This window comes from Talaromyces proteolyticus (assembly GCF_021365285.1).
Source record: "Talaromyces proteolyticus strain PMI_201 chromosome Unknown BGW36scaffold_5, whole genome shotgun sequence".
NCBI lineage: Eukaryota > Fungi > Ascomycota > Eurotiomycetes > Eurotiales > Trichocomaceae > Talaromyces > Talaromyces proteolyticus.
The window spans coordinates 1,084,336-1,111,169 of NW_025764281.1; the positions used below are offsets into that span (position 1 = coordinate 1,084,336).

At 46.8% G+C, this 26,834-nt stretch overlaps 11 protein-coding genes across 11 annotated transcripts; all 11 read left to right on the plus strand.

The window, feature by feature from the left end:
- Positions 1 to 355: 355 nt before the first annotated feature.
- On the plus strand, positions 356 to 3,418 carry BGW36DRAFT_396372 (fungal-specific transcription factor domain-containing protein; the record flags this gene model as incomplete). The annotated part of the gene is made up of 11 exons (XM_046218149.1): positions 356 to 524; positions 580 to 634; positions 700 to 765; positions 815 to 980; positions 1,017 to 1,128; positions 1,180 to 1,430; positions 1,488 to 2,171; positions 2,223 to 2,477; positions 2,517 to 2,632; positions 2,697 to 2,926; positions 3,231 to 3,418. The coding sequence occupies 11 exons, from the start codon at positions 356 to 358 to the stop codon at positions 3,416 to 3,418; spliced, it is 2,292 nt and encodes a 763-aa protein (XP_046073114.1).
- A 278-nt stretch (positions 3,419 to 3,696) lies between these two features.
- BGW36DRAFT_448645 (glycerol dehydrogenase) lies at positions 3,697 to 4,960 on the plus strand (the record flags this gene model as incomplete). Its single annotated transcript, XM_046221753.1, has 7 exons — positions 3,697 to 3,757; positions 3,814 to 3,912; positions 3,959 to 4,028; positions 4,079 to 4,177; positions 4,228 to 4,538; positions 4,602 to 4,852; positions 4,913 to 4,960. 7 exons carry the CDS (start codon positions 3,697 to 3,699, stop codon positions 4,958 to 4,960), a joined length of 939 nt encoding a protein of 312 aa, XP_046073115.1.
- Positions 4,961 to 5,251: 291 nt separating this feature from the next.
- Positions 5,252 to 6,095, plus strand: BGW36DRAFT_376551 (uncharacterized protein). The gene has a single exon (XM_046215897.1). It carries the CDS (start codon positions 5,356 to 5,358, stop codon positions 5,632 to 5,634), a length of 279 nt encoding a protein of 92 aa, XP_046073116.1. The 5' UTR covers positions 5,252 to 5,355; the 3' UTR covers positions 5,635 to 6,095.
- BGW36DRAFT_149419 (uncharacterized protein) lies at positions 6,005 to 7,414 on the plus strand. The gene is made up of 2 exons (XM_046209491.1): positions 6,005 to 7,231; positions 7,282 to 7,414. The coding sequence occupies exon 1, from the start codon at positions 6,168 to 6,170 to the stop codon at positions 6,987 to 6,989; it is 822 nt and encodes a 273-aa protein (XP_046073117.1). The 5' UTR covers positions 6,005 to 6,167; the 3' UTR covers positions 6,990 to 7,231; positions 7,282 to 7,414.
- A 1,501-nt stretch (positions 7,415 to 8,915) lies between these two features.
- BGW36DRAFT_293322 (concanavalin A-like lectin/glucanase domain-containing protein) lies at positions 8,916 to 10,201 on the plus strand (the record flags this gene model as incomplete). Its single annotated transcript, XM_046210989.1, has 3 exons — positions 8,916 to 8,982; positions 9,039 to 9,307; positions 9,362 to 10,201. The coding sequence occupies 3 exons, from the start codon at positions 8,916 to 8,918 to the stop codon at positions 10,199 to 10,201; spliced, it is 1,176 nt and encodes a 391-aa protein (XP_046073118.1).
- A 2,441-nt stretch (positions 10,202 to 12,642) lies between these two features.
- Positions 12,643 to 13,889, plus strand: BGW36DRAFT_426349 (xylitol dehydrogenase XdhB; the record flags this gene model as incomplete). The annotated part of the gene is made up of 2 exons (XM_046220255.1): positions 12,643 to 12,809; positions 12,884 to 13,889. The coding sequence occupies 2 exons, from the start codon at positions 12,643 to 12,645 to the stop codon at positions 13,887 to 13,889; spliced, it is 1,173 nt and encodes a 390-aa protein (XP_046073119.1).
- A 982-nt stretch (positions 13,890 to 14,871) lies between these two features.
- BGW36DRAFT_426350 (putative UDP-glucose,sterol transferase) lies at positions 14,872 to 18,733 on the plus strand (the record flags this gene model as incomplete). The annotated part of the gene is made up of 7 exons (XM_046220256.1): positions 14,872 to 15,052; positions 15,108 to 15,738; positions 15,790 to 16,026; positions 16,082 to 16,849; positions 16,899 to 17,508; positions 17,562 to 17,700; positions 17,751 to 18,733. 7 exons carry the CDS (start codon positions 14,872 to 14,874, stop codon positions 18,731 to 18,733), a joined length of 3,549 nt encoding a protein of 1,182 aa, XP_046073120.1.
- Positions 18,734 to 20,838: 2,105 nt separating this feature from the next.
- BGW36DRAFT_358180 (RmlC-like cupin domain-containing protein) lies at positions 20,839 to 21,255 on the plus strand (the record flags this gene model as incomplete). Its single annotated transcript, XM_046213945.1, has 1 exon — positions 20,839 to 21,255. The coding sequence occupies one exon, from the start codon at positions 20,839 to 20,841 to the stop codon at positions 21,253 to 21,255; it is 417 nt and encodes a 138-aa protein (XP_046073121.1).
- Positions 21,256 to 22,316: 1,061 nt separating this feature from the next.
- On the plus strand, positions 22,317 to 24,505 carry BGW36DRAFT_339898 (cytochrome P450). The gene is made up of 5 exons (XM_046213050.1): positions 22,317 to 22,864; positions 22,930 to 23,130; positions 23,182 to 23,927; positions 23,991 to 24,367; positions 24,415 to 24,505. The coding sequence occupies exons 1-4, from the start codon at positions 22,498 to 22,500 to the stop codon at positions 24,201 to 24,203; spliced, it is 1,527 nt and encodes a 508-aa protein (XP_046073122.1). The 5' UTR covers positions 22,317 to 22,497; the 3' UTR covers positions 24,204 to 24,367; positions 24,415 to 24,505.
- Position 24,506: 1 nt separating this feature from the next.
- BGW36DRAFT_376564 (uncharacterized protein) lies at positions 24,507 to 25,215 on the plus strand. The gene is made up of 2 exons (XM_046215898.1): positions 24,507 to 24,584; positions 24,650 to 25,215. The coding sequence occupies exon 2, from the start codon at positions 24,670 to 24,672 to the stop codon at positions 25,036 to 25,038; it is 369 nt and encodes a 122-aa protein (XP_046073123.1). The 5' UTR covers positions 24,507 to 24,584; positions 24,650 to 24,669; the 3' UTR covers positions 25,039 to 25,215.
- An 829-nt stretch (positions 25,216 to 26,044) lies between these two features.
- Positions 26,045 to 26,659, plus strand: BGW36DRAFT_376566 (uncharacterized protein). Its single transcript, XM_046215899.1, has one exon. It carries the CDS (start codon positions 26,124 to 26,126, stop codon positions 26,628 to 26,630), a length of 507 nt encoding a protein of 168 aa, XP_046073124.1. The 5' UTR covers positions 26,045 to 26,123; the 3' UTR covers positions 26,631 to 26,659.
- Positions 26,660 to 26,834: the final 175 nt, after the last annotated feature.

Genomic DNA, 26,834 nt, shown 5'->3' on the forward strand with positions numbered 1-26,834 from the left:
ATAATGGCATATAGTAGATAAACATCGTAGTCCGCGGCCACGCCATGTTCCTTTAATATATAGACGCGATCTTGCGTTGAGATCTGGGGATAACAACTGTGGGGAAGTGGAGATTCCGACTCTTCAATAATGTTGCCACTTCAACTGCTTTCAATGTTCCTCAGGACTTCGCACATGTCAAGTGGAGAAATCACCGAAGCTAATCCCCAGAGGATAGACTCCTGAAGTGCAGAGCTCGGCCCGGTTTCTCCGTGAAGTGTGGAATTTTCCAAAAAGCAGACACCGAGATTTAAATGTTATCTCCACTTCTCATCCGCATCCCACTTTGAAGCCGACCATTGTTCAAGTTTGCAAAATGCAGCCAGCGTCCTTCGACGTATTATCGGATGATGCATATCAGGAACGGGTCTGGGATACCCCGCAAATCGGACAATCACGCCAGAAACCAACTTTTGCCTGTAGTTGGCCAGGATGTGGGCGCGTATACGGAAAACGAGAGCATCTCCAGCGCCATGAGCGCGGCCGTACGTGTTTTCACATTATTGAAATGATTTCTCATAGTCTAACTTGGGAAAATAGATGCCGGCGATGTGAAATACGAGTGTCCAGTATGTAAAAAGCGATTTGTTCGAAGGTGAATTTCTCTTTTCGATGTTAGTTGTTATCAACACGTTGCTTACGGAATACTGGTATCCATAGAGATGTAATGACTCGACATCTTTCTCTACACGGGTCTAGAGTGAAAGTTCCACGCAAAGTGTCATGGTGAGTACGAAATCTTGAATTATTAAAGCAGGATGATTTACTTGAGAAGTATATCTTGCGTTAGCTTGAAGGTACGATGTGATGGACAACGAGGGCAAACTTGTAGCAAGTGCAGAACCTCAGGGCGGACATGTGTATATCGGAACACAAAGGAAGATTCAATCCCTGACCAGCGAGTCCAAGATCCCGAAGAATCCTTCGTTGCTCAAGACTTGGTTATTCGACGTGAGGCAACTGCCATACTACCTGAGCCACTTGATGTTCTGGCTGCAGCGTCTGAGTCCCATCTTCTAGCTTCGGTTGAGCCGGGATATCATAATATCAACACCAATATCCAAAATCCGATTTCATTATCAATAACTGGTTTGCTTCCCTATATCTGCATGTGAATGATCTCAACTAACAAATATGTAGCCGATACTTTCCCATCAGTTCCAGTCGGATCCCTTTTTGAATTCCCCATGGACCCCTCTGAAAGCTTCTTTGGGTGGGATATGGACGAATCTGAGCTAGACACTCTCAACATACCGCCTCTTGGTTTTATTCCGACCGGTGACGTCCAACCTGGTACTTATACAGCATCCGGGGCACCAGAAATCCGTGAATTAAGTTCCATGGAGCCATCAGAATTAATTCGAGATGCTCAGCCACCTGATACGCCATGGGTAAGTTGTGGAGGAAGAGCCCCCGACTTTCGCAGTATCTAATACCAAATTACCTAGCCTCATGTATTTCGACCCAGCCAGCAAGACAATCAACTCGACCTGCCTCCTCCTGTCAATCAAAAAGCTCGATTAGGTCTTCAAGGCCCAGTTATTGATGGAATTGAGTACTCCACTCGCCAGGAAATCATTTCACTTATTCACACCGCTCATCGACCACAATGGCCTTTAGTCGATCTTTCCTTCTTTCCTTCAAACGAAACGCTGACCTCCTGTGTGAATCTTTATTTCCGCCATTTCCACGAAACCCTCCCCATAATCCGCCGCTCTACCTTCCGCAAAACCGACGCACCACCAATCCTCCTCCTCACAATGGCAGCTATCGGCGCAGTGTACTCACACGATGGTTTAAGCGGGCTTGCAATTGCCTTAAACGAGCTAGCACGTCGAGTGATTTCACATGTCCGCGAGAGCGACCAACGGGCAATGTTTGATAGGGTTTTCATTCAAGCACTGCTCCTCCAATCTGTCTTTGGGCTGTTTTGTGGCTCTAGAATGCTTTATCAACATGCAGAGATAAGTCGGGCTAGTCTTGTTACTGCAGCTAGGAGGATGCACCTTCTGCGACCGAGTTTGTCGTATGTTAAAGAACTCGAGAAACGGAATACGTCGCCGAGTGCAGACGAGCTTCAGCGGGCGTACGCGGATGATGATCGGCGGCGGAATTTAGGTTGGGGGATATACGTAAGAAAGTATCACTATTGCCGAGAAAAATTTAATTGACTTGATAACTAGCTCTATGATATGCAGATATCCTCCCTTCTGAATATCGCACCTCTTCTCTCTATCAGCGAGATCAATGTTCCTCTCCCAATCGACGAGGAGACGTGGAATGGATCTAATCCGGGCGAGAGAGTGAGTCCAGAGCACGTTCTGCAACAATCGCCGAGCTTTCGAACAGTGCTGGATTCATTGCTCTCTACGGAGAAGTTGCCAGGGCCCTTGAGCTCGTTCGGGCATTGTATCGTGGCACATACTCTATATAGGCATGTTATACCATCACCCGGTGTATGTACAGCGCGTTACTAGCGGCTAATGAATGACAGGCTTTGTACCGATGCCTCTGCATTTGATACCATATTTTCGAGACCAGCAATGCCATCGGATACGTTGTACCGACTAGCATTCCCATCTACATTTAAACAGTCAGTCCTCATCAGCAGTTTTGAAACATGGATTTTGGTTGGTGACATCGATTAAATATTATAGTAACCCCCAACAACTCCTCGACCAGTTATCAGTCTACTGCCACGGGCTATCTCACATGCCAAACTCATTGATCGTCAGCGTCTCTGCTCTATCACACCTCGGTCATATGCAATTCACCTGGCCCGCATTCTTGAACAATATCAAAGTCGCTGCCGGAAAGTCTGGGACTGAGGAGAGCAAAGCGGACGCTAGAAGCTGGCTACGAGCTCGTATTGCGGAGGATCCTTTGGGTGCAAGGTCAATCCTTGTACATGCCGGACAGCTTAGTGCGTTGTTGTTGAGATTTACATTCGAGTAAGCATACTAAAGCATCAAAAACTACGGAGATTAGATACTAACAACATCGTTTCCGTTCCAGTGCGCCCTCCGAGACTGTCCTTGTCTTCGACGCCGCATTAACATTTTGGGCTATTATCAAATTCTCAGATGAATCAATCCTAGGTCCGTCTTCATCTACAAGAAGAACGGTAATTACCTGTAAGTCTTCCTACTAGTTCAAACACCACTACATCAAGTCTAAATATCTCTCTACAGGGTCTGATTTTGACGACATTCACGAGTGGGTGAAAAGCGGAGGGCCGGTGTGTTTCCAAGGACTAGGGGATTTATCTGATCTTACAAGCTCTAAGATACTATCAATTTTTAGTGAACGACTGGAGAATATGCCGTGGGGTTTGTCGCGGCGGTTTAAACATGTCCTAATGATGTTGGAGCGGGAGTAAGCATGCTTGTTAATACAAATGACAAAAGAAAGTACTACATATAGTAAGTATTCCTAGTTTGCACATCAATTGATGTCATTGATAAAGAGAATCAACGCTCGGCTTTCGAAGTTACCTGAGCTGGGGTAGAGTGGAGATGTATCATCTCCACATCATCTCCGGCCATCCCCCCATTTAACCCCTCACTGAACATGGTAGAATTTGATGAATTGAAATTTTTATTTCAATTACGATTTCTACAAACTACATTCTACATACACTGCTATCCATCCGCAAACATGTCTCTCCCAACGCACTTCAAACTCAACACCGGGACCTCTATCCCCGCTATCGGGCTCGGTGAGCTGCTCAACAATCTATATTCCTTGAAAACGGCCGATTAATTTTCTTCGCAGGAACCTGGCGTGCTGAACCAGGTCAAGTCGGCGAGGCAGTAAAGCATGCATTGAAAAGCGGGTATCGCCATATCGACTGCGCGTTAATTTATCAGAATGGTTCGTTGCGAATTCCAGCCCTTGATCAAATTCTCATTCCCCGCAGAAAAAGAAGTTGGAGAAGCGATCAAGACTTCGGGGGTACCCCGAGAAGAGATTTTTATTACCAGCAAAGTGTTCGTTTATCAAGTCAAGAAGCCGTGTTTGTTACTGACTGGCTATACAGCTGGAATACATATCAAACGGACGTCGCCGCTGGACTGGAGCAAACACTCAAGGACCTACAGACTGATTACGTAGATCTATATCTGATCCACTGGCCTGTGTAAGCCCTCCATCCCACTACTCACATCACACCCATCTAAACACCACCAGCCGCCTCGTCCCCAATGAAACGTCCGCGCTCTTCCCCACCAACCCCGACGGAACGCGCGCCGTCGACCGCTCGTGGAACCAGCAGGAGACATGGCGGCAGATGGAGGCAGTGTACCGATCGGGAAAAGCCAAGGCCATTGGCGTATCCAACTGGAGTATCCCGTACCTCGAGCATCTCGAGAAAACATGGACGGTTGTCCCCGCCGTGAACCAAGTTGAACTGCACCCGTATTGTCCACAGCATGCATTGAAGAAATGGTGCGCGGATCGGGGAATACTACTCGAAGCGTATTGTCCGTTGGGATCAAATGGTTTGTCCGCTGCTTCGTAGTATACTTTTCGGTGTTGGTGATGACTGAGTTGTATGGTTCTAGACTCCCCGCTCCTCCGTGATGACGAAGTAACGGCTATCGCCGATAAACATAATGTATCCGCCGCCACAGTTTTGATTTCCTATCAAGTGAATCGGGGCTGCATCGTTCTCCCGAAATCAATCACGCCAGCACGCATTGAGCAGAATCTCAAGGTGATTGCATTGCCGCAAGAGGATATGGAGATTCTGGATGGTATGGCTGCGAAGGGGAAGCAGCAGCGTGTTAACACACCTTTGTTTGGGCATGATTTGGTTAGTATTCACTTTCTTTCTATCTTCGGGATTGTTCCGATATACTAATGTGTTAATCAGGGCTTTGATGATTGGTATGGACCAGGGAATAAGAATGCTCCCAAATAGACGTTTTGACAGGAATATTTAGAGGAATATACTAGATTGTATTTATCAAAAGACTGTTAAGAGATGAATATTCGCGTTTGCCTAGGGCTATGGTTTAGGGTTATTAGGGTTAAGCTGAGTGCGCTATACTGTAAATGACAAGGCCCATAAAATATGAATTTGAGCGATCCTATTGGATGTCGAGGAATTATGAATACGAGCTCTTGGCAAGACTTCCGCATCTGGATTAGCCGCATCGTATTCCACGAGGGCGATGACGATGATCACCTAACTCCGCCACCTTCACGATAAGGAGGATTATGATTTAAAGATCTACGTCTGGAGGAAATTGAAAAGTCGTTTTGTAAACACATTTCTTGCAAATACTACCCGCGAGTTCGTACTGAGCATCCACAATGCCGTCCCTTGTCGATACCAATGATAGCACGATAACTGTCAGACCCAAGAAACAGCCACAGCCCTCAGCGCAATTCCAGAGCGTCTTCCGGCTCAAGCAACCGCTCAAACATAACACAGTAGCACGCACGCAAAATAGCAGTTTCCAGCTTGCGCAGTCATCTTTGTCGTCCTTTCAAGATGGGCAGGCGCAGCAGTATGGTTTCCATTCGCGACGAAGCCACCGGAAATCACGACTCGGATGCGGGAATTGTAAGAAAAGGAGGGTTAAGGTATGATTACATTCTATACGTATATCTTTTGTTGCGAGTTTAGGGTTAATGGTTGGTATGTGTAGTGTGACGAGACAAAACCAGAGTGTACGCGCTGTTTTAAATACGGGGTTACGTGCGACTTCTCGTCGGATAGCTCCAGTCACAATTCCAACTCGAGTTCCGACTCCGATGGCAACTCGCCTTCTGATTTTGAGTTGGTGCTGGGGTTGACTGAGAGCTCACCAGATATGGCAGCGAGCAGTATGTCGTTAGCTGTGGTTGAGCGGAATATCGCGCATATTGTTGGGTTGGATCATGATCGATGGAGCTGTAGTGAGAGAATGGTTCGGTTAGGTTTGGGCGATGGGTCGTCGCAGCTGGTTAATTTAAGTGTGCTGTATAATTTCATTATGAGTACTGAGACGATTCCGGATGAGAAGATGAAAAAGGTTATAAAGACGGGGTTAATCCAGACTGCTTTTGGGGTGAGTATCTTCTGCTTTGATTTCGGTGTGACCTCCAGACCAACATGTTTATGGTAATAGAGCGCGCACTTGATGCATACGATATTGGCAGCCTCGTATCTGCACATGAACCACGCACGACGTCGCAACTCATACCGCCGAGTGCAGGAAGCTTATCATTGGCAACGCGCTATCCAGCTGTATCAAGTCGAGATGCAGAACCCCATCGGAGCGCATAATACGAACGCGCTGATGGGCAGTTGCATTTTCATGGGTATAAACACACTAATGCCTGTCGGATTCCAGCCACAGGATTCGTGGGTGTTCACCTCAGACCCGGCAGACCTCAACTGGTTGGCGCTGCAAGGGGGTCTACGCTGTATGATCGAACTGACGCAGCCGTTCATCGCAGACAGCATCTGGGGGGAGTCATTCCAAGCATCGGCGGAGCGCCTCAAGCCGTTTCAGGACGAAGTGCCAGGACGCGAGGGCATGCACTCAGCGCTGGCGGATTTGTGTGAAATTGATGATGCGACCACGCCCGCGACGAACCCGTACCACTGGCATGTCCAGCTTCTGAGCCGCATGCTGATGCTTAAGCCATTTGACCGGCCCGACAACTACAACGTTTTTGTGACATGGATGGGTCAGATTCTGCCCGAGTTCATCACGCTGCTGCGCGGCAAGGACGAGCGCGCGATGCTGATTCTGAGCTGGTGGATGGCGCTGATGTGTGCCATGGCGTCGTTCCAGGTGTGGATTCATGCGCGTATCGTGCCCGAGTGCCGGGCCATTTGCATGTATTTGGAGCAGAATAGCACGGACGCGGAAATATTGAGGCTGATGCGCTGGCCAGCACAGGCTTGCGGGTATCACGAGTGGATGCCAGAGACCTTTGAGGATGTGATAATTTAATTAGAGAGGCCCTGAGCAGTCATACTTTGACCGGCCATTATTCGCGATTTAGATTGGGCGCATGACTCCGACCTGGCTGGGCACTTCATTGTCTATTGGTAGAAGGTCGCGATGCCCAGCAACGTGCAAAATTAGATGGCTTGGAGTGAGACAATTGATTTGTGACAGCGTCGCCTGCTAGCGATGCGGCTGTAACCGAGACACTGCGAAGAAAGCTAAGATACGACAATAGTACAAGAACGGTTAGTACAACTCCTCCAGTTCGGCGGCGTCACGGGCGCTAATTGGCCAGTGTCAAGACATGTCTTGCGCGCACGGCCCCTGATTGGTTCGGTGCCGACTTCGTCGCAAACTATACGCCTTTCAGCCTCCGCGCGGTCACCTGCCGGCCTAAGAAAACCACGGCGCTATCGCTGCTAGCGGCGAAGGCTAAGTATATGCTAGAAGCTTTGGCTGAGCTATCGACGTTAGCAACGGCGCTTGTTTCTCCTACAGCCGGACTCCGTTGTATTATCGTGGGCGCAAAGAATTACAGAACCGAGTAATTATTTTGTTGGTTGTTTGGTGGCAGTGACCACAGGCGGTGGAGAGAGGTGCCGATCCGAATGTGCTTTACTGGGTCTGTGACTTCATGATCTCCAACGATGACTGGCCCCCTCTTGGCGACACATGAAACCGTTCTAAGCTCTGGATGTTTGCTGTGAGTAGGGAGAGGCGTTCAGAGATGTTTTAAATTTTACCACTACCGGTTGGGAAGGCAGAGTAACATGGCTGGCAAGGTGTCATATGCCATTGCGCCTTACCCAGCCGGGCCCTGGCCTAGCCGGCTGTCATACAGTGGCCCGAGGAAAGCGCACTGATTGGCCTGAAGCCCGAGGGGGCGCGTATTGAGCGCCCGGTGATTGGCGCTACGGAGTGGACCCCATGGTGCATATTGCATGCTGATTGCTACCATGCATACCACGGTACCTACATGTGGCATTATTGTATCCGTATTTTGTATTGTTCCATAGTGCAGCACGGCACTTCTAAAGCACAGCCTCCGTCAGCAGGCCTGAAAGCTTTTTCTTTTTTCTTCTCATACAATAAGAAAACAAATAATGAAATTTCTGCCGAGTGTCGGTGTAGCCGCCACCTGCTAAGTAAGGGACAACTAGGCATAGTGGCTGGCCAGCAACAAGCACAGGGACAGGTCTATCTCGTACCATACAAGGCACCGAGCAAGGATGAGTGCTGCGAGCCCCCTGAAAATCTTGGGTCAGCGTCTCAAAAATAGCACGGGCTTTTCCTGATTGAGTGGCCGCTGGCCTCCTAGGCGGTATCCGGGCTAGCGGCGTTGACTCGGATGCGAATGTTATTTCTAATTCGCAGAGACTGTTTGGGAGCGCAGCTGGCCCCACCGCGGGCGGCTCCACCAAGGCAAATAGAAGCTCCTTCTGGTATTAGGAAACTGCTAAACTGTCGCAAAACTAACCTGACTCATCCAACACAAATAATGGATAATGAGATGGATAATGGTGGAGAGCAGATCCGCCGCATGACGGTGGGGCCCTGGGGACGATAGGCACTCTGACTGGGTCCCGGAGTCATTGCATGGGCAACCGCCAGCTGTGATTGTCTCAGTCCACAGCGCCTGCCTCCGATATAAAGCCTCTGCCGCCCTCTCGCCTGTTCTTATAGTCTCTCGCTATCACTGCCTGTCGTTTCCACACACCTGTGCTTGCTTGTTTACTTGCTTGGTGTTGATACAGCTTCGTCGCTTTCAGTATCACGGTGACGCCATCCGACTTCTCACTCGCTACTAAGAACTCGGACTTGCACTCGCTTGGGGTTGACAAGAGATAATCGCTGTCGCTAACTGCAATACCTAAACCAACAACTAATATAATCCTCAACATGCGTTCTACTATCGCCCAGTCGGCAGCTATGCTGCTTGCTGCTGCCTCGATGGCATCTGCGCAGACCTGGACCGCCTGCAACCCGATGAAGAATAGTAAGCCTGACAATCGTATCAAATTATGACTCGACGAGAGATTGACTGGTGTCTAGCTTGCCCTGCCGATCCTGCTCTGGGCGCTACGCTCTCCACCGACTTTACCGCCGGTGCCTCCAAGGACTGGAAGGTCACTAATGGTGAGATCAGCTACAACGGCCAGGGTGCTGTATTCACCGTCGCCAAGAAGGGTGATTCTCCTACCATCCAGACCAACGACTACTTTTTCTTCGGTACTGCTGAGGTCAAGATGCAGGCTGCTCCCGGTACTGGTATCGTCAGCAGCATTGTGTTGGAGTCTGATGACTTAGACGAGATCGACTGGGTATGTGGTGCCAATCCTAGATGCTCAAGATTCAATCAACTAACTGTTCTTTAGGAGGCTCTTGGTGGTGACAACACGCAGATCGAGACCAACTACTTCGGCAAGGACAATACTGGCACTTACAACCGTGCCACCTATGTCAACCTAAACTCGCCTCAGACCACCAGCTACACCTACACTGTTGACTGGCAGAAGGATCAAATCCAATGGTTAATCAACGGCAACGTGGTCCGCACTTTGCTCGCTTCCGATGCTGGCGAATACTTCCCTCAAACCCCAATGACCTTGAGAATCGGCATCTGGGCCGGTGGCGACTCAGGCAACGCTCCGGGAACCATCCAGTGGGCTGGCGGTGTCACCGACTACAGCAAGGGTCCTTTCACCATGTACGTCGAGTCCGTGACCATCAAGAACGCCAACCCTGGCAAGTCCTACACCTACTCCGACAACAGCGGTTCTGCCGACAGCATCAAGATTGACGGTTCTTCCTCCCCTGATCCCACTACTTCTGCCGCCACTACCACGTCTGTCCACTCTACCACCTCCGCCCACCCTACTACCAGCGCCGAGCCTACCACCAGTGCCGGCCATGGCACCACCACCAGCGTTCCTCCTTCCCATACTTCCACTGCTGGCGACGGCACCACCACTGCCCCATCTGGCACCGCCACTGGCAAGACTGGAACCCTCACCACCGTTACCTCCGCTACCCCCAGCACTGGTGTTGTTCCCGGCTCTGGCAACTCAACCACTACCCCTGGCAGCTCCCACGCTTCCTCCACCTCCACCACTGCTCCTGTCCACACTGGTGGCGCCATCTCCAGCGTCAGCACCTCTGGCTCCCTGGTTGCTCTCTATGGCTTCCTCGCCGCCATGGTCGCCTACGTTCTGTAGATTACTCGAAAATCTTTTTCAGCCGTGTACATAAACAAGCTAGACTCATACAACTCTACACCACTTAGCGGGTAGATGCATTTTGGGTTGCGTTGGGCTATTTTTCTCACTTTACCTTATCGTTGGCGGGCTGTTTATAAACAAATAAATTACACGAATCACACCAGATGTATTTTGACCATTATGATTACATGTATTGGAGGATGCAGTTTGTTCGGGAATTGACATTTGACTAGCGTTGCAGGTTTCCTTTTGCAGTGTTGTTTTTTGACACACTTCATATCTGGCAGGTTACACAATGCCGGGGCCTAATAAATAATAACATTGATTATCACATAAACATTAAAAAAGTAATTAGATGATAATAACTTGCCATTTTTGATTACTGTATGACAATGACCTGCATGAATGCTGACTATATCAATGCTACTATACCGCCCCCATCTATAGGGCGCGTTCTAGATTGCGAGACCCTAACATTGAAATAATCCATCAGGCTGGCAGGGATTCTTGATGACAACACGTCAGCACTATTTACAAAGTATCACAATAAATTGGAGAATATTGATTTTACTCGAATGAATAAACAAATCATAATGAATTCAAAGTCTTTGTTTACTTTGTAGCTCAACGGCGGTTGTTGGATTGATCGGTAGCTAAATATTAATATGTCGGTTGCAGATCCTCTACGGTAACAATACGTAGCAGGCAATTTGGATTCGTAAGAAGTCCCTGAAAACGCCTTACATATATCTGTACCTTCGAATATAATACTAACATTCGTGTTCTTTCCTGATTGGGGACGTGGTGAAGCAATATATTGGCATGCGACATTATATATATATATATATATATATATATATGTGAATCAATTGATATTTGATTCATATTCTTACTTACTCTCTACTTTGCTCCCTGCCTCACTTGTTGAACGCGTTGATGAGTCCTTAAATTGATGTGTTTTAGAGCGCTGCTCATATGACTGTCTATCTAGGTGTGCGTGCAAGGCTTGTACACGCAGGTAGGGCTTGTATACACGTCGGGGTGGACACGTTGTTTTGTAAATAATACTCTTTTTTAATATAATTTTAAATATTACATATTTTGATTGCCGCTGGGGTTATTCCAGTATTATTTTGTACAGAACATGTCTTTTCAATCGGTATGTCTTGGCATACGAGATGTATATAAATTAATATATATATCCTGTACCAAGTCGTTGAAAATTAAAGTCTAGTATGAAAGCCGTATTGAAAATAAATATTTATGAAATTTATAGATAATATTAAAACATTGCCACAACCCTAAAACGATAGAAATAATAAATTAGGGCAGTATTCGAGTTGTGTCCGAGAACTCCTATATTCCGCTATTGACATAGGCAAGATCAATGGATCATATGATTAGAAATATAATATAATTTCTTCCTGATATTATAGAACTCATGCTCTATGTGGAGTGGGCTGCTAGAAAAGTCTTGGGTGGCCATTACTCTATGAAGGAGGAGGTTACCTTGACATGCCGCTTCATATATTACCCGTCTGCCCTACCGATGCAGCCATACTTTGAAACTCAATCGCGCTAAATCTTAAAATAATAAAAAATAGAGGTCATAAATGTTGAAGAGACAGACAGAGATATATTCCACCAATTAGCTCCCATCAACGCCATGCCGAAATATCCACCGGGAAATTACCCGAGCGAGCTCTTCTGATCTACTATGGCGCTTCTATTGGCCTAGATCCTCCCCATTTTTCTCTCTTAAAGAACGCTCTCCTGCGGTACGTACTCCGTTGCAGTGCGGGCCATGTTTTATTTTACCGACAAGCGCCTGGCCGCTCGAGCCCAGTTCCCAGAGGTAAACTGACAGGAATTGTGCTGAAACGGGCCACGATGCGTTGGCAAATGAGTCAAGTGATACGTTTCATTCCGCCGGTGCAGCAGCCCCGCGATCAGCATGCGCGTTATCTCATACTGATAGTGCCGAGTGCTGTGTGAGGTGCGCTGCATAAACCGGATATGCTGGTTTCAAGGAATTATAATGAGCTCTTGATTATTACCACTTATCCGCAGCCAGGAACGAGAGGCCATATGCATTCGGGGAGGAATTGAGAAAAGAAGGAAATGAGGGGCAGTCTCCAATGGCATTTGATTCGATCTTCTCGAATTTTTTGTTCCCCGCGCGCTGGGAACGGGTAAAAGCATCCTACCCGCCTTGTATTACATTTCTAATTAAGAGCGACGGGGTAACGCCAATCAAGAGCTGTTCGCAATGCTGCGGATGGTTGTGCAGATGATGGCTCCACCTGCTTCCATCCTACCTCTTTTCTTTCTTATTTATGTATTCTCCTGCTCGCTCCCCTTTTTTGTATCTTCTTCACATTCGTTTTTCTCAGTCGCTTTCTCTCTTTGCGGTTCGCAGTATACCCCAATAAGAGAAGATGGCTACAGAGACTGTCTTGGACAAGCCTAACATTGGCGTCTTCACCAACCCGCAGCATGCGCTGTGGATCGCGGACGCAAAGCCGACGCTAGAAGAGGTGCAGAAAGGTGACGGGCTCAAGCCGGGCGAGGTGACGGTTGAGATTAGAAGTACTGGGATTTGCGGGTAGGCATACATCTTTGTCTGTTTTCGCTGCTATTTCTTTTTGCTGCAGGTGCTGATGTGCGGATTCGCCGTAGTTCCGATGTCCATTTCTGGCATGCTGGTTGTATTGGTCCTATGATTGTCACGGGAGACCATATCCTAGGCCATGAATCTGCCGGTGTCGTCCTCGCAGTTGCGCCAGATGTCAAGACACTCAAGGTTGGTGATCGTGTCGCCGTGGAACCCAACATTATCTGCAACAAGTGCGAGGCCTGCCTAACCGGTCGCTACAATGGTTGTGAGGCGGTCGAATTCCTGTCAACACCCCCTGTCGACGGTCTTCTCCGTCGGTACGTCAACCACCCTGCCATTTGGTGCCATAAGATCGGCGACATGAGCTTCGAGAACGGCGCATTGCTAGAACCCCTCAGTGTCGCACTCGCCGGCCTTGACCGCGCGGGGGTTCGTCTGGGTGATCCGGTGCTCATCACTGGAGCCGGCCCTATCGGTCTGGTCACATTGGCCTGTGTCCGGGCTGCCGGTGCCTCGCCCATCGTCATCACTGACATTGACGAGGGCCGACTACGCTTCGCCAAAGAGCTAGCTCCAGACGCACGCACGTACAAGGTGCAAATCAATAAGACGCCAGAAGAGAACGCAGCGGGAATATTGGACGCCCTGAACGATGGCAACGCGGACGCAACAGACGCCATACGCCCGCGCGTCGCTATGGAATGCACTGGAGTCGAGAGCAGCGTCGCTTCCGCCATCTGGAGTGTCAAATTCGGCGGCAAGGTATTCGTGATTGGCGTGGGCAAGAACGAGATGAAGGTCCCTTTCATGCGCCTCAGCACCTGGGAAATCGATCTGCAATATCAATACCGATACTCAAACACATGGCCCAAGGCGATCCGGTTGGTGAAGAACGGCGTGATTGATCTACGGAAACTCGTCACTCATCGCTTCTCTATCGACAACGCGCTAGAGGCATTTAAGACTGCGGCGAACCCGAAGACCGGCGCTATCAAAGTGCAGATTATGAGCTCGGATGAAGAAGTTAGATTGGCTACGGCAGCTGTCACTGCGAATGGCGTCCATTAATTTTGGTATTTTCTTCTGCTCTGAGCTGATGGCGACCGGTGGCATTCCCTGGTGTGGTCGCTATGGCTGGATATAGCTGGGTTGCGCTTGGTCATCTTGTGTGTATAGACGCTTGCATATATTATTCAACTGATGATGATTATGATAATAAAATCTTTTATTTGTAGAAGAAGATCCGCCTGCTCTTCAGATATCAGGTAGAGTTTATTGGTCAATGTTGTGGACAACCGAGCAAGTCGATTCTCGCATATAGCTTTATTTTGTAGAAGGGAAAAGCACGCCTTGGTGACTAAGGTAGTTGGAAAGCCAAATGCCGTGACTGTGTACTGTGGTTGTAATGGGTGACTCAGATAGCTGGCTCGTTAGTCAGCGGGATAGCAGGTGTTCCTGGCGTGTGGAACCAGGAGATGGGGCCGAGACTTGCTGTTTTTAGAGGTATATTGTGATACCTAGTCAAGAGAGTAGTTCAAGTCACAAAAAAGCAAAGAGATGACACTGTAGAGACAGGTTGGCACCAGGCAGCTCTATTAACAATCTCAGGCAACCCTATTAAGAGCGTGTTGATCGTGAGGGTATAAAAGTGATCTTATCGCCGGACAAGACTCCCCACCTGCACGGCAGCCCCTGATTGGCTGATAGCTGCCGCTCCGAGTTAAGCTATGGAGGGGTGGAGCAGGTGCCGTCATCGCCTCTTGTTTCCTGTTGTTTCCTCTTGTCTTGCTGGCGTATGTATCTGCCGCAGCGCTCGTGACACGATTGAAGGTATATATTTCAGTCGTCAGTCCTCGGCCATGTCACTGTCAGAAACTACAAATTGAGCCTCGACTCTCGCAAAGTTGGCCACGGCACATGTGAGGGGCAACCTTGGAGCAATTACGCATTTGGGTCACTTGGATTTGTGATATAACTACCATTACCCGAACGACGATAAAGCCCCGATATGTTTGGCTAGACTTCTGATAATCGCATAGTTTATCTCGCCATGTCTACACAAGAGAAGGCAGGCCTGCTTCCCGAGGACGACTCCGAAAACAGGCTGTCGAGACTCCCCACTCAGGAAGATGTCACGGTTGGAGAGGAAGTCCCAAAACCGGTCTACAGCAATGTCTATGGACATATGGACTTGACTGGTGGCGGATTGAGCACACAAGCAACAATAACAGGTGAATACAAGTGTCCGCCCTCTCTACATAGCTCTAACGTATGCGCCTGCTACAGCCGACGGACGAGTCGATATCGACATCAAAGGGCGTACTTCGTGGCTGCAGTCTGCTTTTAAACTGCCTGCATTTAAGCCTTCATCTACCACCGAACCGCCGCCTCCCTACGTCCCCCCGTCACTCCAAAAAGGCGCGGGTAAAGAAATACCCCGCTTGAATATCGTCATACACGTGGTTGGATCTCGAGGTGATGTGCAGCCATTTATTGCACTGGGTCAGGTTTTAAAGCGCGACCACGGACATCGAGTTCGGTTGGCCACTCATCCAACCTTTCAACTGTTTGTGGAAGAGAATGGGCTTGAGTTCTTCAGCATCGGAGGCGATCCGGCGGAACTCATGGCTTTCATGGTCAAGAACCCTGGTCTCATGCCCGGAATTGATGCACTGAAGAATGGCGATATTAGCAGACGGCGGTTTGAAATTGCAGAGATCGTTTCAGGTTGCTGGAGGTCGTGCTTTGAGGCTGGTGATGGCACAGGCGTGCCAGTCTCAGATCAAAATGCTGATTTGCGAAACTTCCAAGGCACATCACCGCCGTTTGTTGCAGATGCGATTATTGCAAACCCGCCTAGTTTCGCGCATGTTCATTGTGCTGAGAAATTGGGAATACCATTACATATGATGTTCACGTATGTTTAGGTCGAATTTTTGATGAGTATAAGGAACTGACTTGAATGCAGTATGCCATGGTCACCCACACAAGCCTTCCCACATCCTCTCGCCAGCATCGGCCATTCGAATGCAGACCCTGGTATTTCTAATTATGTGACTTACGCTTTGGTAGAAATGTTGACCTGGCAAGGACTGGGTGATATCATCAATCGGTTCCGTGAGAAGAGCTTAGGATTGGAGCCAATTAGTATCGTGTGGGCACCATCGATGATTCCCCGGATGCGGATTCCATATACATACTGCTGGTATGTCGTCCACAATTTACTCCGATGATAAAATTCTTTAGTGCTAACGTGCCAGGTCTCCTGCATTGATCCCTAAGCCCAATGATTGGGCCGGTCATATTGATATCTCTGGCTTCTACTTTCTGTCTCTTGCTTCGGATTACACCCCACCGGAAGACCTGGCGGCCTTTCTTGCCGCCGGCCCCCCTCCGATATACATAGGGTTTGGATCTATTGTAGTTGATGATCCGAACGAAATGACAAGATTGATTTTCGACGCTGTTCGCATTACCGGCCAGAGGACTCTGGTGTCAAAAGGATGGGGTGGTCTCGGTGCTGAGGAACTTGGCATGCCGGATAATGTGTACATGATTGGAAATTGTCCTCATGACTGGCTGTTCCAACGTGTCTCGTGTGTTGTTCACCATGGAGGGGCTGGTACTACTGCCGCTGGAATAGCATTAGGCCGCCCCACGGTGGTCATCCCTTTTTTCGGTGACCAGCCGTTTTGGGGTGCGATGATAGGCAAAGCCGGGGCAGGACCCAACCCAATTCCATACAAGCAGCTGACCGCTGAGAAGCTGGCAGCCGCTATCAAACATGCTTTGGAGCCAACCACTTTGGAAAAGGCAGCAGAACTTGGTGCCAGAATTAGAGGCGAACAAGGCACTGAAGAGGGAGCACTCTCCTTCCAGCGACAACTGAATGTGGACAAAATGCGATGCTCGTTGGCACCCGAACGAGTTGCAGTCTTCCGCCTCAAACGGACCAGAATTAGACTCAGTGCTCTAGCATTCACCATTCTTAATACCGAGGGTTTGGTTGAGTTGGAAGATGTCAAGCTGTACGTACATCCCTTTTTCCTTTTAGCATATCCCGACTGACTCGTGTAGGTACCGGTCAAAGGAATACATGACCGAAGCTGATCCCACGGACCCGGTCATTGGAGGCGGTGTGGCCCTGCTTGGTAATATTGAAGGGTTTATTATGGGGTTTGCCGATCTATCACACGACCTCAAGCGCGGCTTCAATACAAAAGCACCAGGAACACGGTCTCCACGGAGCGGTAGTAAACCCAGCAGTCGGGCCTCCTCGCCGGCTTCAAACAAAACGGAAGGAGTAGAGGATGGACAGTCTAGAAAATCAATATCTGATTCGTCTACCTTAGTCTCGCCACGGCCAGACACTGACGGCGCCTCTGAAACTGGTTTAAGACATAGGTCAGCGACTGTGACAACGGCACGGACAGACTTCACTTCTAGTAGCGGTATTAGTAATACCGGCTCTGAGACTCGACTGAATCCAAAAATTGATCTAGATGCAGTCGTCTCTGCCGGAAAGTCTGCAGCAAAGATATTCAATCTTGGATTTCGAGCCCCTGCTGATTTTACTATGGCCGTGGCGAAAGGCTTCCATAATGCACCATTATTGTATCACGATGAGACTGTGCGCGAATCGCCTAAAGTGACGGGTATCAAGAGCGGGTTGAAAGCAGCTGGCATGGTTAGTTGATGGTTCTGGTTTAACATTTGTGTTAGCTTACTAATAGCTCTCAGCAATTCGGATACGGGTTCTACGATGGAATTTCAGGCCTTGCCACCCAACCGGTCCAGGGTGCGAAGAAAGAAGGCGCGGCGGGGGCTATCAAGGGCTTTACTAAGGGTATAGGTGGGTTGATACTGAAGCCAGCTGCAGGTTAGTAATCATTTGTATACTTCAAACCCACTCTTACTGACATTTTCAAGGTGTTTGGGCATTGACGGGCTACACGCTGAGCGGCGTGTACAAGGAGATTCAAAAGCGGTTTGGTGAAAGTGTTGAAAATTACATTATGGCATCACGATTCGCTCAGGGAATATCTGAGGCTGCCTCTTGTACTGTGGCGGAGAAGGATAGTATCTTGCGACACTGGAAGCTCTTTGAACCGGAATTTCTCAAGAAGAAAGCAGCGAGACTGGGTCTACCCAAGCCTCAAGACCAAGCTGCAAGCCCAACAGTTGCAACGATAAGGAAAGCGGCAACAATGAAAGATGTGGAGAGAGAAGACATGATGTCGGACAGAAGTTCACTGGAATCAGGGCAAGCGGCAGATAGAGCGCGACGCAGACAAGCGCTTCGTGACGTTTTCCGTGGCCGCTCCAATTCCTCGCCATCTCGCTTTTCAAGACGGAGTCTGGAACTTCCAGTTGAGTACGAGGAGGCAATCCAAAACTCTGTTCACGAGACGTCTCAGGGAGATGCGACCGAGGACGAGATGATAGAACGAGCTCTAAGAGCGAGCATGGTTGAACTGCAAGCCGCCGAAGCGGCCGGGGAGGAAGAACAGCAGGCGTACAATCGTGCATTAGAAGCCAGTATTCGAGAAGCGGAGCGTATGTTGGCCGAGCAGAAGAGGAGGAGGGAAGATCTGTCTCCAAATAGTAGATTGCGTTTCAGTTCTAGAACTGTAGACGTTCTACAACAGCATGGACGCCAACCCCCGGAATTACCAGGGCGCAAACCAGAGATGGAACCATTGGACAGCGATGAGGATCCGGATTTGCGGGCTGCACTAGTGGAGTCACGAGAAAGTTATGAAGAAAGTATTCGACGCGAGCAACGCGAAAAGTCGGAATTGGATATGGTTATAGAATACGTGAAGCGGCAAAGCTTGGCCGAGTCAGAGTATTCACAGCAGAAGCAAGAGACGTCTAGGGTGGAGGGTAAAAATGACGCCGATACGACATGAATGATGATTTACGATTAGACTAGATTATGAGTTGAGATACCTCGTTAATATCATTTAGTATTATTGTGATGATTTCATGCTGGGTATTCAGCTTATATGTCTTTGAGGGATTAATGAGTGTAGACAGGGTGATCAACCCTTGACCTGAAAAAGTCCACATCACAACAACATCAATTATGACGTGTCAACGCGAACAAGGGATAAGATAGAGGCTTATATGAGACACGATTGGCCTGTAATTAATTAATAAAGATATCCATCCATTCGGCGAATTCTTGCTTGCTGTTCAAACTGCACCACATAACAAAATGTAGCTGTCAACAAGCCTCCTCGCCGGCTTATTACCACGTACGCCGATACCAAACCACCCTCCAAAATTGGTTCCTGGAAATGTGCACTCGCAGCAGATGGACATAGAATGTCTAGATAACCGTTCTGCTGTGACAAGAACGAGATAGATCGGTCGTATGACGCCGCAAAGATTCTCGTCGCAATGAATTGTCTTCTCTCTCTTTCTTTCCACACCTGAATAAATATCCTTTAGGTTCAAACTGGGATTCTATATAGCTAATAGAGCAGTTGAATAGTATAGGTACGGTAGTTCCTGCTGACCAGAATGTATAGTGTGCGCAGGTGGCAGGTGGCGAATGTCTAGTTTTTCTATAGAGGGGTATGCGTCTATCTCTCCTATTTACAACAGCCTTGGAGTGACTAATTCCCGGTTTTCGTACGTTTATAAGACAGATGACCCAACTGTCAAAGATGGCTGGGCTTTGAACGAGCGTGGCAAACCGGAAACCTTCCTAGATGATTGTATCATACCTTTTCAATTACATTTGGGTTCTGATCAGTCTTGGTGGCACTCCAGGGCACTTTAATGGGGATAATAAGCCTCTGGGGCACTACATTAGTATAGTAATCTTTTACTCTGGCAGTATATAATATATTAGATTATATAGATTTGACGCATTTTTCTATTACTTGGTTCCAAATTTTCTCATCCCAGCCCGCGCAAGGCGACATCGGCCCCAAAGCTTGTTTATACCAACTGATATAGCTTGGAAAGAATGATGTTAAGAAGCCTTATAGAGGATATTATGGATTCTAAGTGGTTTCTCTAGAGTAAACCGTAATTAAACGTATTCTATTCAAAATCCAATATGATGTAAGCTTAGCCTTAGTAATGGTGCAGATCGCCAAAACTGCCGATCCGAACACCACCCTTCGGCCCCTCCCCGACAAGATTCGCCCACTGAACGTCGTCCCAAGAGATCACGAAATTTGTCTCTCAGCTGGATATTACCTCACATCACTGATTTCCGTACACATTCTGCCGCCCTTCATCGTTTTCGGGTCGTTACGTACGCAGCTTGCATAATAAATATACAAGATTACTCCTAGAAGAGTGGATTATCGTGAATATCAATCAACAAAATCAGTACTTGGGGGTCTTTCTATACTTGTGCAAAGTACTTCTGTACCACACTCGCACTATTGATTGTGGACAGTGTGTCGATGCAAGCAAACTGATCCTGTATAGATTTCTTTTTCTGGGAGCATTATAGATTAAACATAAAGTAGATTAACGATAATTCTTCATGTAGATATATAATATATATCAATTATATTGCGTACCTATATTTTTTCGTGACAGTAATTGACAAAATTTCAAAATGTTGAAGGCTCAAGTCATCTGAAAGACGAATATTTATAAAAGAACTAGTTTATATGGAACGCCACTAATATAATGCTCGTAAGGATCGACGGTTATTCTTAAAAAGGCAAATCGTGTAACTTGTGGTTGTTTGGTGTCGGGCATACTCCGATCCTAAAAGTTGTTCTCTGGGGTGCTTGGCTCTATTCTAGTGTCAACTAAACCGCTTACCATAATTGAATTACTCCTTGCCGTGAGAAATTCGATTGGGTCGAAATTTCACAGGGACTAAGAAACACTCACGTAAATTTGTCTTAGGAATTACCATGTAGTTGCGGCTAAGCCCCTTGCCGATGGAGAAGTTTTCCATGTATATATTAATCTGGTACTTCCCATCCACTTCATTGACAAGAGAATACATTTCTCAAGTTAATAGAGTGAAGTAAACAAAATGAAAACCACGAGCTTTACGCAGGTCGTTGCTAGCGTTCTGCTGATGGCGCTTGCTACAAATTGCCAGGTACTGCATGCTTCAAGTTGCCAGGCAGAAGGTGTCACGCGAACGGTGTTACAACAACACGACATTGACGTTCCTGGCAAAGATACCGTTCAAGACATTGTCGATTTCGGTCCTGGAACCACCTTTCCAAGGCATACTCACCCTGGGGAAGAAGTCATATATATCCTTGATGGGTTGCTCGAATATCAGATCGATGGCAAGCCGGCGGTGACATTAAAAGCTGGAGACGTTTTCTTTGTCCCGGCTGGGGTTGTTCATTCGGTGAGGAATCTCGGTAACAGCAGCGGGAGCGAGCTTGCGACCTATATCCTCGAAAAGGGGCAACCGCCAGTTACATGTGTTCAGTGAGACGAAGTCATGTAAGTTACTATTCCTTTTCAAATGATTGGCATTCTGAAGCATACCGACATATCTTCCTACTTGTTTCCCTTCTAAAGAGCCCAATTGCTGATATGCTTCTAGCTTGCATCTAATCGATATATCTGTTTTATCTTTCCTCGACTGGTATTTGTAACAATCGGGAATTATTGGATTGTCAAAGCCAGCATTCGATACTATTCAATATTCAGTTACTGCTATATTCACTCATTCTATCCGATTCATTAGCCCATTGTCCACGATGGCACCAATATATTTATGGACAGATACTTCACAATGTCGATATTATCAATCTCGTCTAGTTTCTGGGCAGTAGATACGGTAACAACGAATTTAACATGAGCTGAATGAGGTTCTAGTTTAATTTTCAAGATTGAGAAATTTAAGAAGATGCGAATCAAGGCTAAACAGAAAATATGAAGATCTTTAACGATGGTGCGGTGAGTCCTTTGAGAAGGGACCACCACAGAACACGTAAACATGTAAAGGTCTACTTCCATGGTCGGTAAGTAATGCCCTCCCTTTGCGGAGTCTTGTAAAGAACTACCCTACAGGTTATGTTGATTTTGCTCGCTCAGATAATCATTGCGAAAGCAAGCAAATCAGGTGTATAGTTCATTATGTTGATCTCGTACGACATCTGGTGCATTGCCTGGAGTGGAAAAGCTAAGTTAGTGTATTGTACTCCGGTTAATTAAATTGCAAGATTAACAACTATTCGCTGAATTAGAAGTTCCTCTACGAAATAATTAGTGAGTCCAGCGTTGTCTAGACTTTTAGTGGCTACCGTGGCACAAACTTCCAAGTAAAATATTCAGATTTTAGAAATAGTGACTATATCTATGAAAGAACGGTACTGAATATACTAGTGTATTTTTTCCTCCCAATACCTGCCATTATGGCAAGATTAAAGAACCCGACAGAAGAAATAATATTTGGCGGGTTTAGCAGTAGCAGCCTCGTGAACACTGCCTTCCTTAGCTCACATATCTGGCTGATGTCAGGCCGAACATGATGTCCCCACCCAACACCAACAAAAAAAGTTGCATTCGAACTCTTCTGCCATCCTCGCTCGCCTCGAACGGATCAACGAGGTACTTATTCGAGTTTAATAGCAAAGCGTTATTTCATCCATTCTCCTTTTTGGATTATTATTGTGGAAAGGACTTCGTTCTTATAGATGTTGCATATGACCTCTAGGTAACCTACAATATGCATCTCTGGCTACAAGTCGTTGGTGTCGTACTCACTTTCCGCCTGGCGCTCTCAATCTATCACCACTTGACGTCAACCTTGCGTCACGTTCCAGGGCCTTTCTGGGCTCGTTTCTCGAGACTATGGTATTTCCATCGTGTCTGGCGCGGTCATTTTGAACAAGACAACGTCAGTTTGCACAATAAGTATCATAGCGCGGTCGTCCAGGTGGCGCCGAATTGGTATAGCTGTACCGGGCCTGAAGCGTTAAAGGAGATTTACGCACCGGGGTCCAAGTTTACAAAGTCGGATTGGTATGATGGATGGAAACACCCGGACCCGGATCAGTGGACTTTATTTCCTGATAAGAATATGAAACGACATGGTATATATTTCTTATCTTAGGTATTGCTGTTGAAAAAAGGAGATTTTGCTGATAACTAATGGTAGGGGAGACAAAAAAGCGGTTTGCGGCGATGTATTCGTTAAGTTCACTGGTTAGTTACGAACCATTCGTTGAGCGATGCGTGACACTTTTTGCCAATCGACTCAGTGAATTTTCGGAGAGCAAGAATGGCATTGATATGGGCTACTGGCTTCAGTGCTATGCCTTTGATGTCATTGGATGTATAACATACGGCGAACGATTTGGTCCGTTGCTGGTCTCTACTAGTTTCGATATATGCTGATTTATTTCTGCAGGCTTTCTGGATGCGGGCGAAGATATCGAAAATGCCATCAATGCAGTCGGTTCCATCCCTGAGTATTCAACTCTGGCGGGTATATATCCAGAATGGCATCCGCTGCTTTATAAAATTACCAGTCGATTGGGCGGCTCCGGCTCCGGTGGACGCAACTTCGTTCGCCAATTCGCACAGACACGAATTGCAAAACACAAGCAGCAAAAAGTTGATCTTGAATTGTCGCAAGAGCCATTCATGACCAAGATGATCCGTGCCCACCGAGAGGATCCCGAAAAAGTAACAGATTATCACATGTTCATGATGGCCCAGAGTAACGTGATTGCTGGATTTGATACCACAGCGATCAGCTTGTCGGCCATTATCTACTTCCTTATGAAGAATCCACGGGTGATGCAGAAGCTGCGTTGTGAGATTGACGCTGCTGTACAGAATGGCAGTTTGGGTGGAGGTCGTGACAATGCGGTTACATTTCAACAAAGTCAGAGCCTACCGTACTTACAAGTAGTCCTGAAAGAAGCTTTGCGTATGCATCCAGCAACAGGTCTCCCTCTGTGGCGCGTTGTTCCGAAGGGAGGCTTTGATCTCGACGGGTTGCATTTTCCAGCAGGAACTGTAGTAGGCGCAAATAGCTGGGTTACACACTACGATCCTGAGGTTTTTGAAAACCCGAATGAGTTCATGCCAGAGAGGTGGCTTGATCAAGATGAGGATAAAGTGAAGGCTATGAATGAGATGTATATGCCGGTGGGTACTTCGCACATAATTCCGTCGGGCTCGTATTAGAAATAAACTAATGGAATTAAATAGTTCGGACTCGGTTCTCGTACTTGTATCGGGAGACATATTTCGACCCTAGAAATGGCCAAGTTGATCCCAGTTCTTGTCCGGGATTTTGATTTCAGCTTTGCAACTGCAGACCAGGATTGGGAGACTGAGAATTATTGGTTTGTGAAACCCAAGAATTTCCGGGTTCATGTATCCAGAAGGAATACCAATGTTTACGAAGAAAAGAGGATGTAATTTGTTTGAAGCTTGTATTCCTATTTTCACTGAACCCAAGAGGGATTTGCAAATGGTTTGCTCTTATTCAAAATGTTTACTGGGAGAGTTCAATGAGTAGGCTAATTTATTTAACCTGATAGTTTTGGGCGAATATAAAACAATTCTCCATTATGATGTAATATGTAAGTCAAGATCAACAAGTCATTGTAGTAAGTTAATCAGTCAACAGCATGAAGAAAGCCAGCAACGTATTAATTAATTTTATTGGCTAGACTTTTTCGGCACTAGCAGCATCATTTTATTCACTGTTTTTGTTGGTCCGTCCGACCTCATCTCCTTCAACGCGACAAATTTCAATTGAAAAGAAAACTCCGACAAATTATGGCGGGTTCTTCCTAAGTAAGAGAATCAACAGAATTAATCTCCAGCACTTTACACGATACTAAATTGATGAGAGTGAACAGCGACTATAGACATAACAATCATGTCATCCTCAGACTGCAGCAAGTCCAATGGTCAACTCTTACAACCTCAAACCACAAGAGAAGACAATAAAATTGAATCCCAAGAACTATCACAATTTTTAGAAAACACCGGAGAGACTGTGCCGACTACATTTTCGCAGCGATTCCGGGCTCGTGTTTCTCGCTACTGGCCACAATACATCATCGGAATCATATCTTACAATATCGCAATTTATGCCGCAGAGGAAATTTCTCCCCGCATTACAGAGAAACTGGGCATCGAAGGGTACTGGGGTCGGTGGATATGCTTTGTAGCTGTGGGAATCACTGTTTTTTTCATTGGCCCAATAACCCTCAACACGCTTTTTCCTGCACTAAGGAATCGGTGACGATATGGCTCTAGAAATATCATCGAGCTCGACATGCAGCGACAATAATGGGCAAATTAATATATCAGCTAGTATTCAAGAAAAGAAGGGGTAATAATCATAATTTATCGGTTATTGTATTCTAGAAAGAATTAGCCAAGAAGTAACTACGCACTATGGAGTAAATGTGGAGTGAAATGCAATTGAATTGGCAAAATTTAAACCTATTTATAAATTGAAATACTTTCCTGGGCATACAGCTAATGGCCCACAAGACTCTGAATCGTCCAATTATCTGTGCAGTACTTCGCACTACGCCGCAAAATGTTAGTATGAAGCTATGCCTTGTAGATACTCCGACGCTTGGCAGCACCAACTGGCAAGGTTTTGGTAGATGATTCTAGTCAGCACTTGCTCTTGAAGGAGTCAGAATAACTCTATATGACTGCCGCCAAGGCTCTAAGTATCCAGGACTGAATCCTGTACCCAATCACTAAATCTTCTCGCAGTAATAATGTAAGATCATCGAAATTATAATTTGTAGTTCGGAACAGGCAGCATTTATGAGGCTGAATTTTCTGCTACGGCTAACGGCGCCAAATGTTCCCTAACAAGGCTAGCTGCGTTAGCAGATCCCAACCGACTTGCACTCATGATTCGCGGATGGCCAACTATCTGTGATACGGCCGAAAATGATAATCGGCAGATTGATGATGGTGGCAATGTTAGGTTGATTAACATCTATAGGAAAGTTTTCTAATCTAGGCACGCGTAGAATTGACCTTAGGTTCTGAAGAGAGCATACCAAAAGTATATAAACAGAGACATAGACCAACCTTGAATAATTAGAGAGCAATAAAAATCTGATCCATACATCCAAACATAACAACCCAACCCTATAACATTTGAAGATGCATCCGATCAAGTTTCTCCAATTCTATTTAATGTTTCTGTCAACACAATTAGTGATTGCCTGCAATCCCTCCAAAGGCAATTCATCTGACCCTAGCAATCCTTTCGTCATTGGTACAGATGGCCCAGCACCGGTCGCAACGCTCGGCTACGCAATCAATCACATCGGCCTCGTCACAACCAACCTGTCCGCCATGAAAGACTTTTACGTCAATATTCTCGGTATGAGAACGCTATTCGACGCCTATGTCACACCCGAATACACAGTCACCTACCTCGGTTTTGCGCAAGGAGGTCGCAACGGGACAGGATTTCAAAGCGGTGCCGATATGACAGCCGAGAAGAACAATTTATACGGACTGATTGAGCTGCAACAATTCAATGTTTCGGATGATACCTTGCTTGCTTCCACAAAAAGGAGCAATACATTCGGCCATGTTGGTCTTATCGTGCCTGACGTCGTCAAGGCCCAAGAGTACTTTGAGAGCAAAGATATTCCGATTTTGAAGAAGGTCAACGTACCTCTTTCGGAGTTTACTGGTGTCATTCCCAATGCTTACGGGCTCGGAGAGTATGCGGGTGCGCATATTGAGGCCAAAAAACGCCTCCTGAAAGCTCAAGGTCTTATTGGACTTGAGATGTTTCTGATGATTGCTGATCCAGATGGAAACCTGATCGAGATACAGCAACAAGACTTGTAACGGTGTCTGATTATACCAGAATTATTGGCCGCTATCGATTTTGAGCATAGATTTGAATATTTAAAAAATTTATTATCTCAACTTTAATAGATCGTCGAGAAGCCCACGAACTTGAAGGGAATCATGGGAGCTCTGTTCAAGGTGTTTAATCTACTTCTAGCAAATTCGATTTAAATCAAGTAATAGATAATACAAACGGATGCA